The 11,319-nt window shown below is 56.7% G+C and overlaps 1 protein-coding gene across 1 annotated transcript; it reads left to right on the forward strand.

The window, feature by feature from the left end:
• The first annotated feature begins 8,337 nt into the window (after positions 1-8,337).
• Positions 8,338-11,267, forward strand: PLA2G3 (phospholipase A2 group III). Its single transcript, XM_040081142.1, has 7 exons — positions 8,338-8,965; positions 9,045-9,177; positions 9,253-9,387; positions 9,489-9,949; positions 10,060-10,189; positions 10,301-10,435; positions 10,526-11,267. Exons 1-7 carry the CDS (start codon positions 8,338-8,340, stop codon positions 10,737-10,739), a joined length of 1,836 nt encoding a protein of 611 aa, XP_039937076.1. The 3' UTR covers positions 10,740-11,267.
• Positions 11,268-11,319: the final 52 nt, after the last annotated feature.

An 11,319-nucleotide genomic window follows, 5' to 3' on the forward strand; every position in this document is an offset into this window, starting at 1 on the left:
TGGGCCTTCAGCTCTGACACAACCCCATGACCGGGCGCCATTCCCTGGCAGAATGCAGAGCTGCTGGGATCCTACACAGGGCCCACAGGGACCCAAACCCAGGGGACAGTCCCTGCCGCCAGGAGCTCTGGTACCTGGGACAGGGACTCAGCTCTGGCCCCGGGCTCCGCGGGCTGCGGTCTCGCCCGGGCCCTCGGCAGCGCCGGCGGCTGCAGGAGCGGCCCGGCTCTCAGGGGGCGCGGCACGACGACACCGACCGGCTCGAGCGGAGCGCTTCGGCTGGGCTCGGCCGGGCTGGGCTCGGTTCAGCTGAGTTCGGCTGGGCTCGGCTGGGTTCGGCTGGGCTCGGCTGGGTTCGGCTGGGCTCGGCTGGGTTCGGCTGGGCTCGGCTGGGTTCGGATGGGCTCGGCTCGGCTCGGCTGGGCTCGGCTCGGTTCGGTTCGGCTGGACTTGGCCGGGCTCGGCTGCGTTCGGCAGGGCTCGGCTCGGTTCGGCTGGGCTTGTCTGCGTTCGGATGGGCTCAGCTGGGCTCGGCCGGGCTCGGCTGTTCTCACCGCAGGACTCGTGGCCCGTTCGTGGTCAGGAGGGAGTTTCATCTCCTGATCAGACGGTGCACAGTGTTATCCTCTGCAGAGGTGCCCAGGGGCTTTTCCCTTCTCCCGCAGCTCTGAGCACGAGCCTCAGAGCCGATTCTGGCAGGGGATTCCCTGCTGTGCCAGGGCCTGGGGTCCAGCGGTGCCCTCCATCCCTCTGCCTCTCCTCCTTGTGCCAGGTTGGCAAAGCTAACTCCAGCTTCAAGAATCTCCATGTACAAGGTCACCTGGGGGGCTTCTGCCCTGTGCAGAACTTGGCCAACTTGTTAAGGCTTCTGGTGGGACCTTGTGCCAGGAAGGAGTCACCACTTGCCACCAGGACATGCCTGCAGTGAAAGCAGAGCTCTCTCTGCCAGAACTGTGGTTGTGTGCCTCAGTCACTGTGGAAAAACGCCAATCACTTATTTTAAAATTTTAAACGTTTAATAGTAATAAAATGGTTATAAAAATAGAGTTAGAGAAATTAAAAAAAAAAAAAAAATGAACAATGAGGGTTAGGACAATATGAGACAATAAAAACAAAGTAACAGACGTCTGGGTGCCTTTCCAGGCAAAAAGCTCTGAAGAAGGACCCCCGTTAACAATGGATTATCTCTTAAAGGCAATAGCCTGTTGAATATTCATACATTTCATACATGATGTGTAAATTCTATTCAAAGAATAGAATTCAAAGAATTCTCTCTGGTTAGTGTCACTTTTTTTTCCCCCTTAATTTCTATGGCATCTTCAGGGCTGAGCAAGGCAGGAGAAGTTGTCTCTTCTGATAAGGAAGTAGTAAATTCTTTTTCTCTGAAAGATTTATGTTTTTGTGTGGCTGCTATATCTTTGCGAGTATTCTCTCACTCTCTTAAAAAAACACATAATTTCTATTTTACAAGACTACATTTACCATACTATCAAAATATTAATACAACATTACTAATCAATACAACATAATACATATAGTAAATATCTTGCGTAGAGCCATACAGTATGCACTTTTCACAGTCACCATCTCAGCTTGAGGACCTGTCAGGTTACGTAATCACTAACTGGAATGTGAGTTGAAGCAGGAGTCAAATCTGCTCACAACTTCTCTGGTGTTCCTGCAACAGAACTCAGGAATCCCATGTCTCTGCATAACACAGAAGTACATCTTTGCAGGTGCATGGCAATGCTTGAGGGGTTCCTCCTGTGTTTTTATTTGTGCTTTCCAAGAAAAACAGCCGGTTCTGTTTTGCCATGATGTGAATCCAAGAGAAATTGATGAAAATTAGCCCTTTCCTTTCCTGGAGAACCTCTGGCCACAGGGCACAGGAAACTACCAGACTATCAGCCCCAAGAATGCACCATGAGGTAACTGTGCATGTGGTGTGGCCACATGGTAGAGGCAGTCCTGAAGCTTGAGAGCCCGTGAAGATGTTCTGGCCCTCCAGAATGACTGACATGGACACAAGGACGAATTAAAGCAAAGTTGTAGGTGCTGTGAGTATGCAAAATAAAAACATGCATCCTTCTGACCAGCACTGCCCTTTCTTCAGGGATGCTCCAGTGGCAGATTTATGGAAGAGCAGCTGGATTTGCTAATTAACTTGGTGGTTTTCTAGGCCAGATTCACTCCTCAGCCATGGGTTCCTGCTGCTCACAAAACTTTGGTGCTTCTGCAGAGCCACCATTCCTGATGGCTGTGCTGACCAGGCACAAACATCCTGATTTACAACAGGAAAGATATGATTGGAGGAGAGTATCCCATGGAGGTTGGGCAGTGCATTCTTAGCCAATTTCCTGCTCGCCCTGAGTTTCATGCTCAGTTCCCTCCTCCAGCTCACTTCCTGCAGGAGGGCTGAAATGGCTGGCTGTGCATGCATGAACAAAACAGCACAAAAGGTCAAGTATACGAAAAGTCAAGTATACAAACAGTCTTGTACCATGTTAACTAAAAAAAAAAAAAGTGAACTGGGCCCATTCACTCTCCTTTCTCCCCCTTTCTTTGTCACTTTCTTTGTCTCACAGCCCCAAGTCTGGACAACCCATGCAGCAAGACCAAGATGGGATCTACATACCGATGATAATCTTTGTTTTCTCTCTCTTGCTTCTGTGTTTATTTCTCTCCTGGCAAAGCACACTTACCATACTCCACCCCATACTCTGTACTGAACTTCACTGGGCAAGTGGGAAGTTTATGGGGATGTGTTGTGGCTTGTTGGCCAGCACCCTGTGGAAGCGTGTTACAAGAATTTACAGGCTTGATGGCCAACACCTTCTGAGTTTAAGTAGTGGGCTAGTTGCCAGAGTTACAGTGACTATACAATGAAACACAGGAGTTCCTGATACATGTCCAGTGGCTTTGTTCAACCTGTTGAGAATTTATGCTGAACATCATTCCCCTGACCAGTGGGTCATGACAACAGCAGCACAGGCCCAGGCTACCATCTTCAGCCAGGGGACAAGGAAGCTCCTGAGTCAGTTTCCTTTTAAAACCCCTTGTATCAGCAGCATGCTGTCTCCAGGACTCCCTCCATGAATTGCTGCTCTGTGTAACTGCCTTGCTTTGTTACTGCTGATAACCTTTAACAGCCTGGGACACAGCTAGCCTCATCCTGCTGCTGGCCAGCATCTGCAGAGGCTCTGTGGTGTGACTGACTGTTCCTGAGGCTTGCCCTCTGTAGAAATTGCTGGAATTCCTCCCTTGTCTCTGGGCTGGACTACAAATGAGAGCCAAGACAGCAATTTCATTGGACTGAGACAGTAGAAGACCAGACTCAGTTGCACCTGACTCAGCTCCAGTGGGAAGGAGAAATTCACGGGGGTCCAAGGCCACCTGAAATTAGCTTCTTCCTTTACCAACACCAGGGAAACTGGCTTTACTGGGAGATATGTGGAGTTCAAGGAGGATTCCTTAAGTTTTTAAGGTTATCTTGCACTCATACCCCTTTGCTGAACCATACGATGATGTGGAGGTGGTGCGGATGCTGCAGGCCAGGGAGCGCAGGCTGCAGCCCTGCCAGCCCCCATGGGTGCTTGGGGTGGAGCTGGCTGTGCGCCGGGCCCTGCTCTGCCACCTGGGAGTAACAACCGCAGCCGTGCTGCGCCTTGTTGGCCTGACTGTGCAGTAAATGATTCACCCAGTGCCGCTCCCACACTTCCCACTGCAGGCACTAAACCTTCCCAGCATTTGTCACAGGCGGAGCTCAGTCACATCTGTTGTACACAATGGGAAGGAAATCTGAAGTATGTGGGAACTTCTTCTCTTGTCAAGCTGCTTTGGTCCCTTCATCTCATTTCCAAAGAGATGATAATACCAGCCCACAGTTTTCCTTAGACATTGAAAGAAAAGCGACTGCGCTTCCCAGAGATGCCTCAATGCCGTGACCATTCCTCTCCCCATCGTGCCAGCCCACAGCTCCCGGCAGCTTCCTGCATGCTGGGAAGGGGGTCCCTGCTCTGAGTTGCTGTTCCTCCAGCTCTTGGTAAGCCCAGCTGCTGCTGACTCATCACTTACCTTTACCTGACCTTCACCTGGAGTCCAGTGATATGCACCAGGTACCATTCCTTGCAGAGCTGCTTCCTCCTGGGTCGTTCCCATAAATTTAAATGGATGTGCAGGGCAGTAAAGCCAGGTGCTCCCAAGATCACAATGGCATGGGGTAATGCCTAGGGGGTAAGGGAAAACAGAAAACTGCAGGAATTTCCTCCTACTACCAGTATCCTCTTACAAGGAACCTCTGTGCCTTGTGGTGGTTTTGGGGTGATTTTTTTTGTGTTCCTCATATATTGGGGCTTTCTGCATTTTACAATAGGCAAAGCTGGTTATTTACTGCTGGAAGCAAGGCACACCTCCTTGCTGAGGGTGGAGGTTGTCTAGTCACTGGCTCAAACAGGGTCACCCACACAGGGCTGCCCAGGGCCTTCAGGGTGCTCTTTGACTCTTGGAAAAGACCTTGAGGAGTCTGCAGCTGTGGCTGAGGACCCAGAGCAGATGGCTCCTCTGAGCTGCAGGACCCACAGATGTGCAGAGCCTGGCCATCCCGATTGTCCCTAAAGCCCAGACTCACACTGAAAATAGCTGATGGAGCCAGCTGTGCTTCTGCAGTGAGAATCTGGCAAGAGAGAAGAAAATTCTGCCTCTGTAATCCCTTCCTCCTATAAAATTGTATTAGACAATATATCCTAGAGGGATGGCTCTTTCCTTGAAGAACTCTGGGCAGCTGCTACATGATGACAACCAGCACAGCCTTCCCAGAGCCTGGGGCCAGGCACGTGGGCTGTCCTTGCCCAGGGTGGCCTGAGCACCCATGGGCACCAGTGCCACCCCAGCCTGAACCAGTGTTCTCCCTAGAGCCAGGACTGCAGGGTGCAGGTGAGTTGAGCCCAACACCCTGGCCTCTGGCCCCACAGGGTAGCCAGGGAGCAGGCAAATGTCACAAAATCAGCAGAAGAGCCTGACTCTCACTACATCCCAGTTCCCCCAGTCTCACTCAGGCTGACGGAAACCCTGAGCAGCCTGATGCAGCAGGCTGGGGCGCTCCTGGCTGCTGTGTGATGAGGGTCCCCACGCAAGTGTGATAGGGTGGTACTGGCACGGGTCTTGGTGCCAAAGGATGGGATCCAGATGGGACAAAGGTGTCACATGGGGCCACAGCTTGACCCAGGCTCTCCTAGGCAGTGGCTGTGTTGGTTGCCAGCCTGGGGAATGCCCACCAACCAGCATGGGGTGGAGGGACTTGTGAGTGCATACCAGAGTCCATAGGAACTCTCAATGGTCTCTCTGTGTCTGCAGAGTGCTTGAACTGATAATCCCAACTCAGCCATGAAATAACTACACCATTCCTTTGCTTATTTCAACTTGAATTTTGTATTCAACCTTCACAAGACATTTTCTCTCATAAAGTTATTTCCCTGTTCTGCCTTTCATGTTCAAAGCCATGGATACCCTGGATGCTCTATTGCTTCCTTCCACAAAACTGTAAATTCTAGCTTAGACCGTAAAAAGCAGAAAGGGTTATATCCAGTGCTGCAGCAATTCCTTTTCCAGAAGGCAGAGCTGTGCATCCTCTCCAAGGGTGCCTGTCCCCAGGGGACATGAGCAGGGCATGGCCAGCAGCGTGCATGGTACACACACAGTGGGGAGCCAGCGCTGCTGGCTGGCTGGAGCAAAGGGCAAGGCTGGATATGGGGACACCTGGGGGTGTGTCAGCACTGAGACATGGATGAGGCCCCAGGTCAGGCAGCCACTCACACTCTGGTCATCCAGCCCCTGACTGCAGGGTATCTCCGTAGGAAGCATCACCCCAATGCCCATGCCGGCCTGGGGACTGCAAAAAGAGAAGAAATGAGCCCTGCCATGACTCAGAGTTCAGGAGAGATAAAGTCTGATTTCTCCTCTCCTTCAGCCCAAGTAAGCCTGGTTCCAGCCCTGACCAGCTTCCACCAGCCTCACTCCAGTATGGGATCTTTCTTGTACTGGGGAGCCTCAAATGGAACATGGCATGTGTGGAAAGAATTACTTCACTAGCCCATTTCTGTACTCCTGCTGACCCAGGCTGGGACCCACTCCCCACCCTCGCTGCATGGACCATGACTGCTGGCATCTCCACCAGAGCTCAGCATTCCCCCACTGCAGGCGCAGCCCTGAGTCCTTGGCAGCTTAGCCCCACACTGGCCTTGTCTGCAGCCTTGAGCCACGTCAACAGAGCCGGGTGCAGGGCTGGCAGTGCTGCCTGTTGGGGTGGGTAGCCCAGGGCTCAGCCTCATGTCCTCACCGTCCAACCAGACACCAGCCTTGTGCCAGCAGCTGGCAGCAGGGCAATAGCTGCATGGGTACACAGTGGGAAGCTTTGCTGCAGAGCCAGCCCTGTAACCCGCTGGCTGTTTGAGCGATGAAGGCCAGAGCATTGGGCATCCCTCTTTATCCCCTGTTATCTTCCAGACAAACCCAAACTGAGTTTTGTGTCTCTGACACAGTCATACACTTGTCAGCCAAGGCTGTCCTGTGCTGCCCATGGATCTCCCCTGTGGGGCCCCATGGGGCTGCCAACACAGCCCAGGCACAGGGCAGCCCCAGGGGCACTGGGACAGGAATGCAGCACAGTGTCACAGAGCCCATGCCAGAAGGGCTCTGTAGATCCCTATGGGTGAAGGGCTGGTTCTGACACTTCTGCAGTACCCCCAAGCAGAGCCCTTCCCCAGCCTTCGCATGCCTGTCCCCATCCTGCCAGCCCTCACCCACCTTCATGAACACAGCTCCCAGGACAGGGGAGACCTTTGTGACATCTGGGGTGATGTCATGGGTGGCACATGGCAGCCCTATCACAGCCATAGGATGGACTCTGCCCTGTCTGCACTGCACTGATGTCAGGGAAAGCCTGATAAGGTGAGATAAGCCTACACTGCCAAGCCCCATCCATCACCCCCCAGTGTCCCTGGGTTAGGGTTACAGCACATGGGACTCCACAGACCGCCTCCCCTGGCACCCCCAGACCCTCAGCAGGGCAGAGCATCAGCTTGGACACAGACATGATTCCAGATTTGCCCTGGAAGAAAGAGCTGCACCAGAGGAACCATGGTTTGTTTCCTTCCTTCCTTCCTTCCTTCCTTCCTTCCTTCCTTCCTTCCTTCCTTCCTTCCTTCCTTCCTTCCTTCCTTCCTTCCTTCCTTCCTTCCTTCCTTCCTTCCTTCCTTCCTTCCTTCCTTCCTTCCTTCCATCCATCCATCCATCCCTTTCCAGCCCCTTCAGGCAGAGAGGTACCTCTGGACTTCAGTGGGCCAATTCCCCAGAGCAGGACCAGCTTCTTTTTGGGATGCAGCAGGATTCCCACATCCATTGGCCACCCTAAGAATGCTTCCTTGGGGCACTGGGGCCCTTGGATAGATGTGGGGATAAGCTCTGCCCCACAGCCCAGCTACCCTCCCAGGGTATTTCCAGGGTAGAGAGATCCTGATTCCCAGAGGAATATTGTACCAGCGTAAGTTGGGCCACCAGGTGGGAAGCAGCTCTGCAGGGATGGACCTTGGGATTCTGCTGTGCACCAGCTAAGCAGGAGACAGAGATGTGTCCTCGTGGTAGCAGCCCAAACTGCACCAGGCAAAGCTGGGCAGGGAGCACCAGGGGAAGGCCATGCTGCTCCAGGTGGGATCACCTGGGCAAGACACAGACATGCTGGGGTGAGTCCAGGAAAGAGCCGTGCTGGTGGTGGACTGACTGGAGCACCTGTACTGTGTGGAGTGGCTGCAGGATCGGGGTCTGCTGAGGCTGCAGCAGAGGAATTTTGAGGGATCCTGTTAATACACAAGCAGGGAGGGTGCAAAGAGACAGGAGTTTGTCTCTTCCCAGTTATGTCCAGTACTGGAACAAAATGCAGTAAGCGTGGACTGGGACACAGGAGATTCCTTTGAATATCAAGAAATGCCTTTGTACTGTGAGGGTCAGGCAGTAGTAGGAGTTGCCCTGGGGGGGCTGTGGTGGCTCCATCCTCAGGGATCCTCAGCTCTTGAACAGGTGTGGTCCTGGGCCATGGACAGCTTCTGCAGGGGCTGGACAGGACAGTGCTCTGTGTCCTGACTGCACGCAGTGGATACTTGAGCAGGGACACGGCTACAGCCTGTGCAGGACACAAACGTGGGTATACACGTGTGTACACGTGTGCTCAAGGTGAGGGTGCATGCCCGCGCACACACTTGTATCCGGAGTCGTGCACGTGAGAGCACACTCATGAGTACCCAGGGAGAGAGTGGGGTGGGTTGCGGGTGGTAGGGGGCGCCCTGGATGGGGGTGCCCGGAAATGGAGAGTGCCCGGGGCGGGCGCGGTACCCGGGACGAGGAAGTGCCAGCGCCGGCGACTCCGGCCGCGTCCCTCCGCTCCGCCCCGCGGCGGGGCGGGGCCTGCGCCACGCGGGCCAATCAGCGCCGGGCCCGCCGCGGGGAGCGGCCTTAAAGCCGGGCGCGGAGGCGGGGGCGGCGCGCGGGATGTGGGTGCGCGCGGCTCTGGTCGGCGTGGCGCTCTGCGCATGCGCGCGCGCTTGGCTCGGCGGTGCGGTGTGCGCGCGGGAGGCGGCGGGCGCGGGCGGCGCGCGGTACGTGGCGTTCCTGAGCGCCGGTGCCGGCACCGCACCCGCCTTGGTCGAGAGCGTCTGGGCTGCCCCCGGCCGCCTCCGTGCCTGCTGGGCCCGCCGCGATCCGCGCCTCGTCCGCGCCTTCCGCGCCGCCTGCGCGCGGCGCCCGCCCGCCGCGCCCGGGGCCGCGCTGCGCCGGGTCCTGGCCGCGCTGTGGCGGCGCCGCGCCGCCTGCGCCGAGCCCGTGCCGCCGCGATCGCGACGCCGCCGCCGGGGCTGGACGCTGCCAGGAACGCTGTGGTGCGGCGCGGGGGACTCGGCGGGGAACTGGAGCGAGCTGGGTACGGAACGGCTTGGGGGGGCGGCGGCGGCAGCGCCCGGTCTCTCTCCGCGAGGCCGCGCTCATCGGCGCCTCCGCAGGGCTGTTTCCCGGCCCCGACCGGTGCTGTCGGGAGCACGACCAGTGCTGGGCGCAGATCACGGCGCTGCAGTTCAACTACGGCATCCGCAACTATCGCCTGCACACCGTGTCTCACTGCGATTGCGACGCCAGGTGAGCCCGGGGCCGGGTCCGTGAGGAACCGGGGGGCCTGGGGAGCCCGCCCTCCTCACCGGGCCCTGCCCGCAGGTTCCGGCGGTGCCTGCTAGCCATCAACGACACCGTCTCCAACATAATCGGCATCACGTTCTTCAACCTGTTGGAGGTGCCGTGCTTTGTGCTGGAAGAGAGCGAGGAGTGCGTCCAGTGGCACTGGTGGGGCGGGTGAGTGTCCGTGGGCGCCCCTGCTCTCTGCGTGCCCTGCCCAGCTGCCTTTCTCGGGCACGGCTTGGTGTGCAGGACCTCACAGCACACGGTGTCCGCAGGTGTGAGCGTTACGGTGTAGTGCCTCTGGCCAGGATGGTGCAGCAGAATCAGTACCACCCCAGCCTAGCGGTGGAGGAGAGGGGCAGTCCCACTGCGCAGCTCCCGGGCAAGGGAAAGAATTTCTCTAGAACAGGGCGTAAGCGGCTTCGACAGAAAGTGAGGGCAAAGCCTGGGCGCCACCAGGCACGCAGACGTAAGATAGCCCAGCAGCTGCAGGACCTGGGTACCCCTGTGTCGGCCAGGGACAAGGCTGAGCTCACAACCAGACACCTAGCAGAGCAGTGGGGGCTAGAGCCTGGCCCCGCAACAGCATTGACAGTGCCAAAACAGGATCTGGTTGGAGCAGAGCAAGGAGCTGGAATCTCAGCACGCCCTTGCTACGGCAGCATTGGAGCCAGCCCAGCTACGGCGAAGTGTGGAGCCACCCCCGTGCCAGCTGTGAAGGGACACAGGCAACAGGGTGAGCTAGTACTGTGGGCAGCATATGCACACTGCAGCTGGGGTGGCCCAAGGCCTCCAGCTGGTGGAGGCATGTGTTGGGGGTGCCCCTTACCTCCCCGCTCTCCTCAGGCCCAGGCAGGGGTTGCAGGTGCAGCAAGCACCTGCGTAAGTGTGAGCACCAAATTGCACCCCACGAGGCAAGGTACCAGCTGCACAATGTGAACAGCCGGACTCTCCTCCACTGCAACTGCACACACAGGTGTGAGTCCAGGAGGAAAAGGGCACTGTGTGCATACAGTTAGGGGATCACAGGAGGTGGGATGCTTGCCCTGACTGGCCTCTGCTAACACGTGCCCTCCTGTGCCTGCAGGCTGACAAAGTGCCTCCGCAGGGAGAGGGACTGCAGTGACATGGACGTGGCTGTCCTGGCTGACCACATTGCCATGGACTGCTTTGTTCTGGAGATGCCTGCTGCCTGCAGCCCAGGCAGGGGGTCACAGCATAGGTAAGTGAGGAGGTCAAGAGGCCAGGGCCTGGGTGGGGCAGGAAACTGGTAGCACAAGCGTTGGCCCCTGTTCTGCTGTTCCACAACTAGGCTGCAGGGCAGGGGCAGTGGATGTTGGTGCTGCAGGGTTGCAGTGATGCGCACAGCTTTGCTTCTCCAGCAGCTGTACCACGGTGACCAGGGCTGTGCTTGTACCTGCACAGCAGCTCAAAAAGATTCTAAGACGCTGGGGCCCTCTGCGTGTCAGCTCCAAGGCCAAGCGTCCACACTGGAAGACACAGGTCAGGGGAGGCACCCTCTGTGAGCAGTGCTAGCATCTGGTCATAGAGCAGACGCCAGGTGCTTGGCCCCCCACAGTGCTTCGATGGCACCCAAGCAGCGCTGCCTTGGGAAGGAAGATGTGCTGTGCAGCAGTTACAGCCTGGAGCTGCTTGGGGTCTGGTCCTCGGGTCAAAGGGTGGCACTGAGCATAGCTGTTGGCATGACAGCATGGAGCTGGGGACCACAGCCAGAGCAGGCAGAGGGACTGAAGCCTCTCAAGGAGCTGTGGCTGCTACGCATGAGTATCAAAAGCAAAGGGAAAGAAAGAGGAGGGCTCAGGAAAGGGGAAACTCATTGTCCTTCCCGGTGTGCTCTGGGGCAGGGGCGATGGCAGGGCACCCCACTCCTAGATTGGTGACCCCTCAACTGGGGGGCCTGAGCAGTGAGGCATGATCCTGACTCTCCTGCCCAGGCAAGGTAGGAGGGCTGGAGTCAGTACCTGCATGCAGCAGAAGAAATAAAGGGTGGCCAGAGCATGGTGTATGGTGCAAGTTTTGAGCCTGCTGTCCCTCTTGATGCTGTGGCCCCCACCCTGGGGCTGATCCTGCCCCCAGCAGTGAGCA

The sequence above is a fragment of the Hirundo rustica genome, chromosome 17, assembly GCF_015227805.2.
Source record: "Hirundo rustica isolate bHirRus1 chromosome 17, bHirRus1.pri.v3, whole genome shotgun sequence".
Lineage (NCBI taxonomy): Eukaryota > Metazoa > Chordata > Aves > Passeriformes > Hirundinidae > Hirundo > Hirundo rustica.

What these genes read in the sequence shown, in the direction of transcription:
- PLA2G3 (XM_040081142.1), top strand. Translation starts at nt 8,338, where the DNA reads ATGGGGGTGCCCGGAAATGGAGAGTGCCCGGGGCGGGCGCGGTACCCG. An exon ending in GGGGAACTGGAGCGAGCTGG is followed by an intron (nt 8,966 to 9,044) that starts GTACGGAACGGC and finishes GCGCCTCCGCAG; the next exon opens with GGCTGTTTCCCGGCCCCGAC. An exon ending in GGCAGGGGGTCACAGCATAG is followed by an intron (nt 10,436 to 10,525) that starts GTAAGTGAGGAG and finishes TTCCACAACTAG; the next exon opens with GCTGCAGGGCAGGGGCAGTG.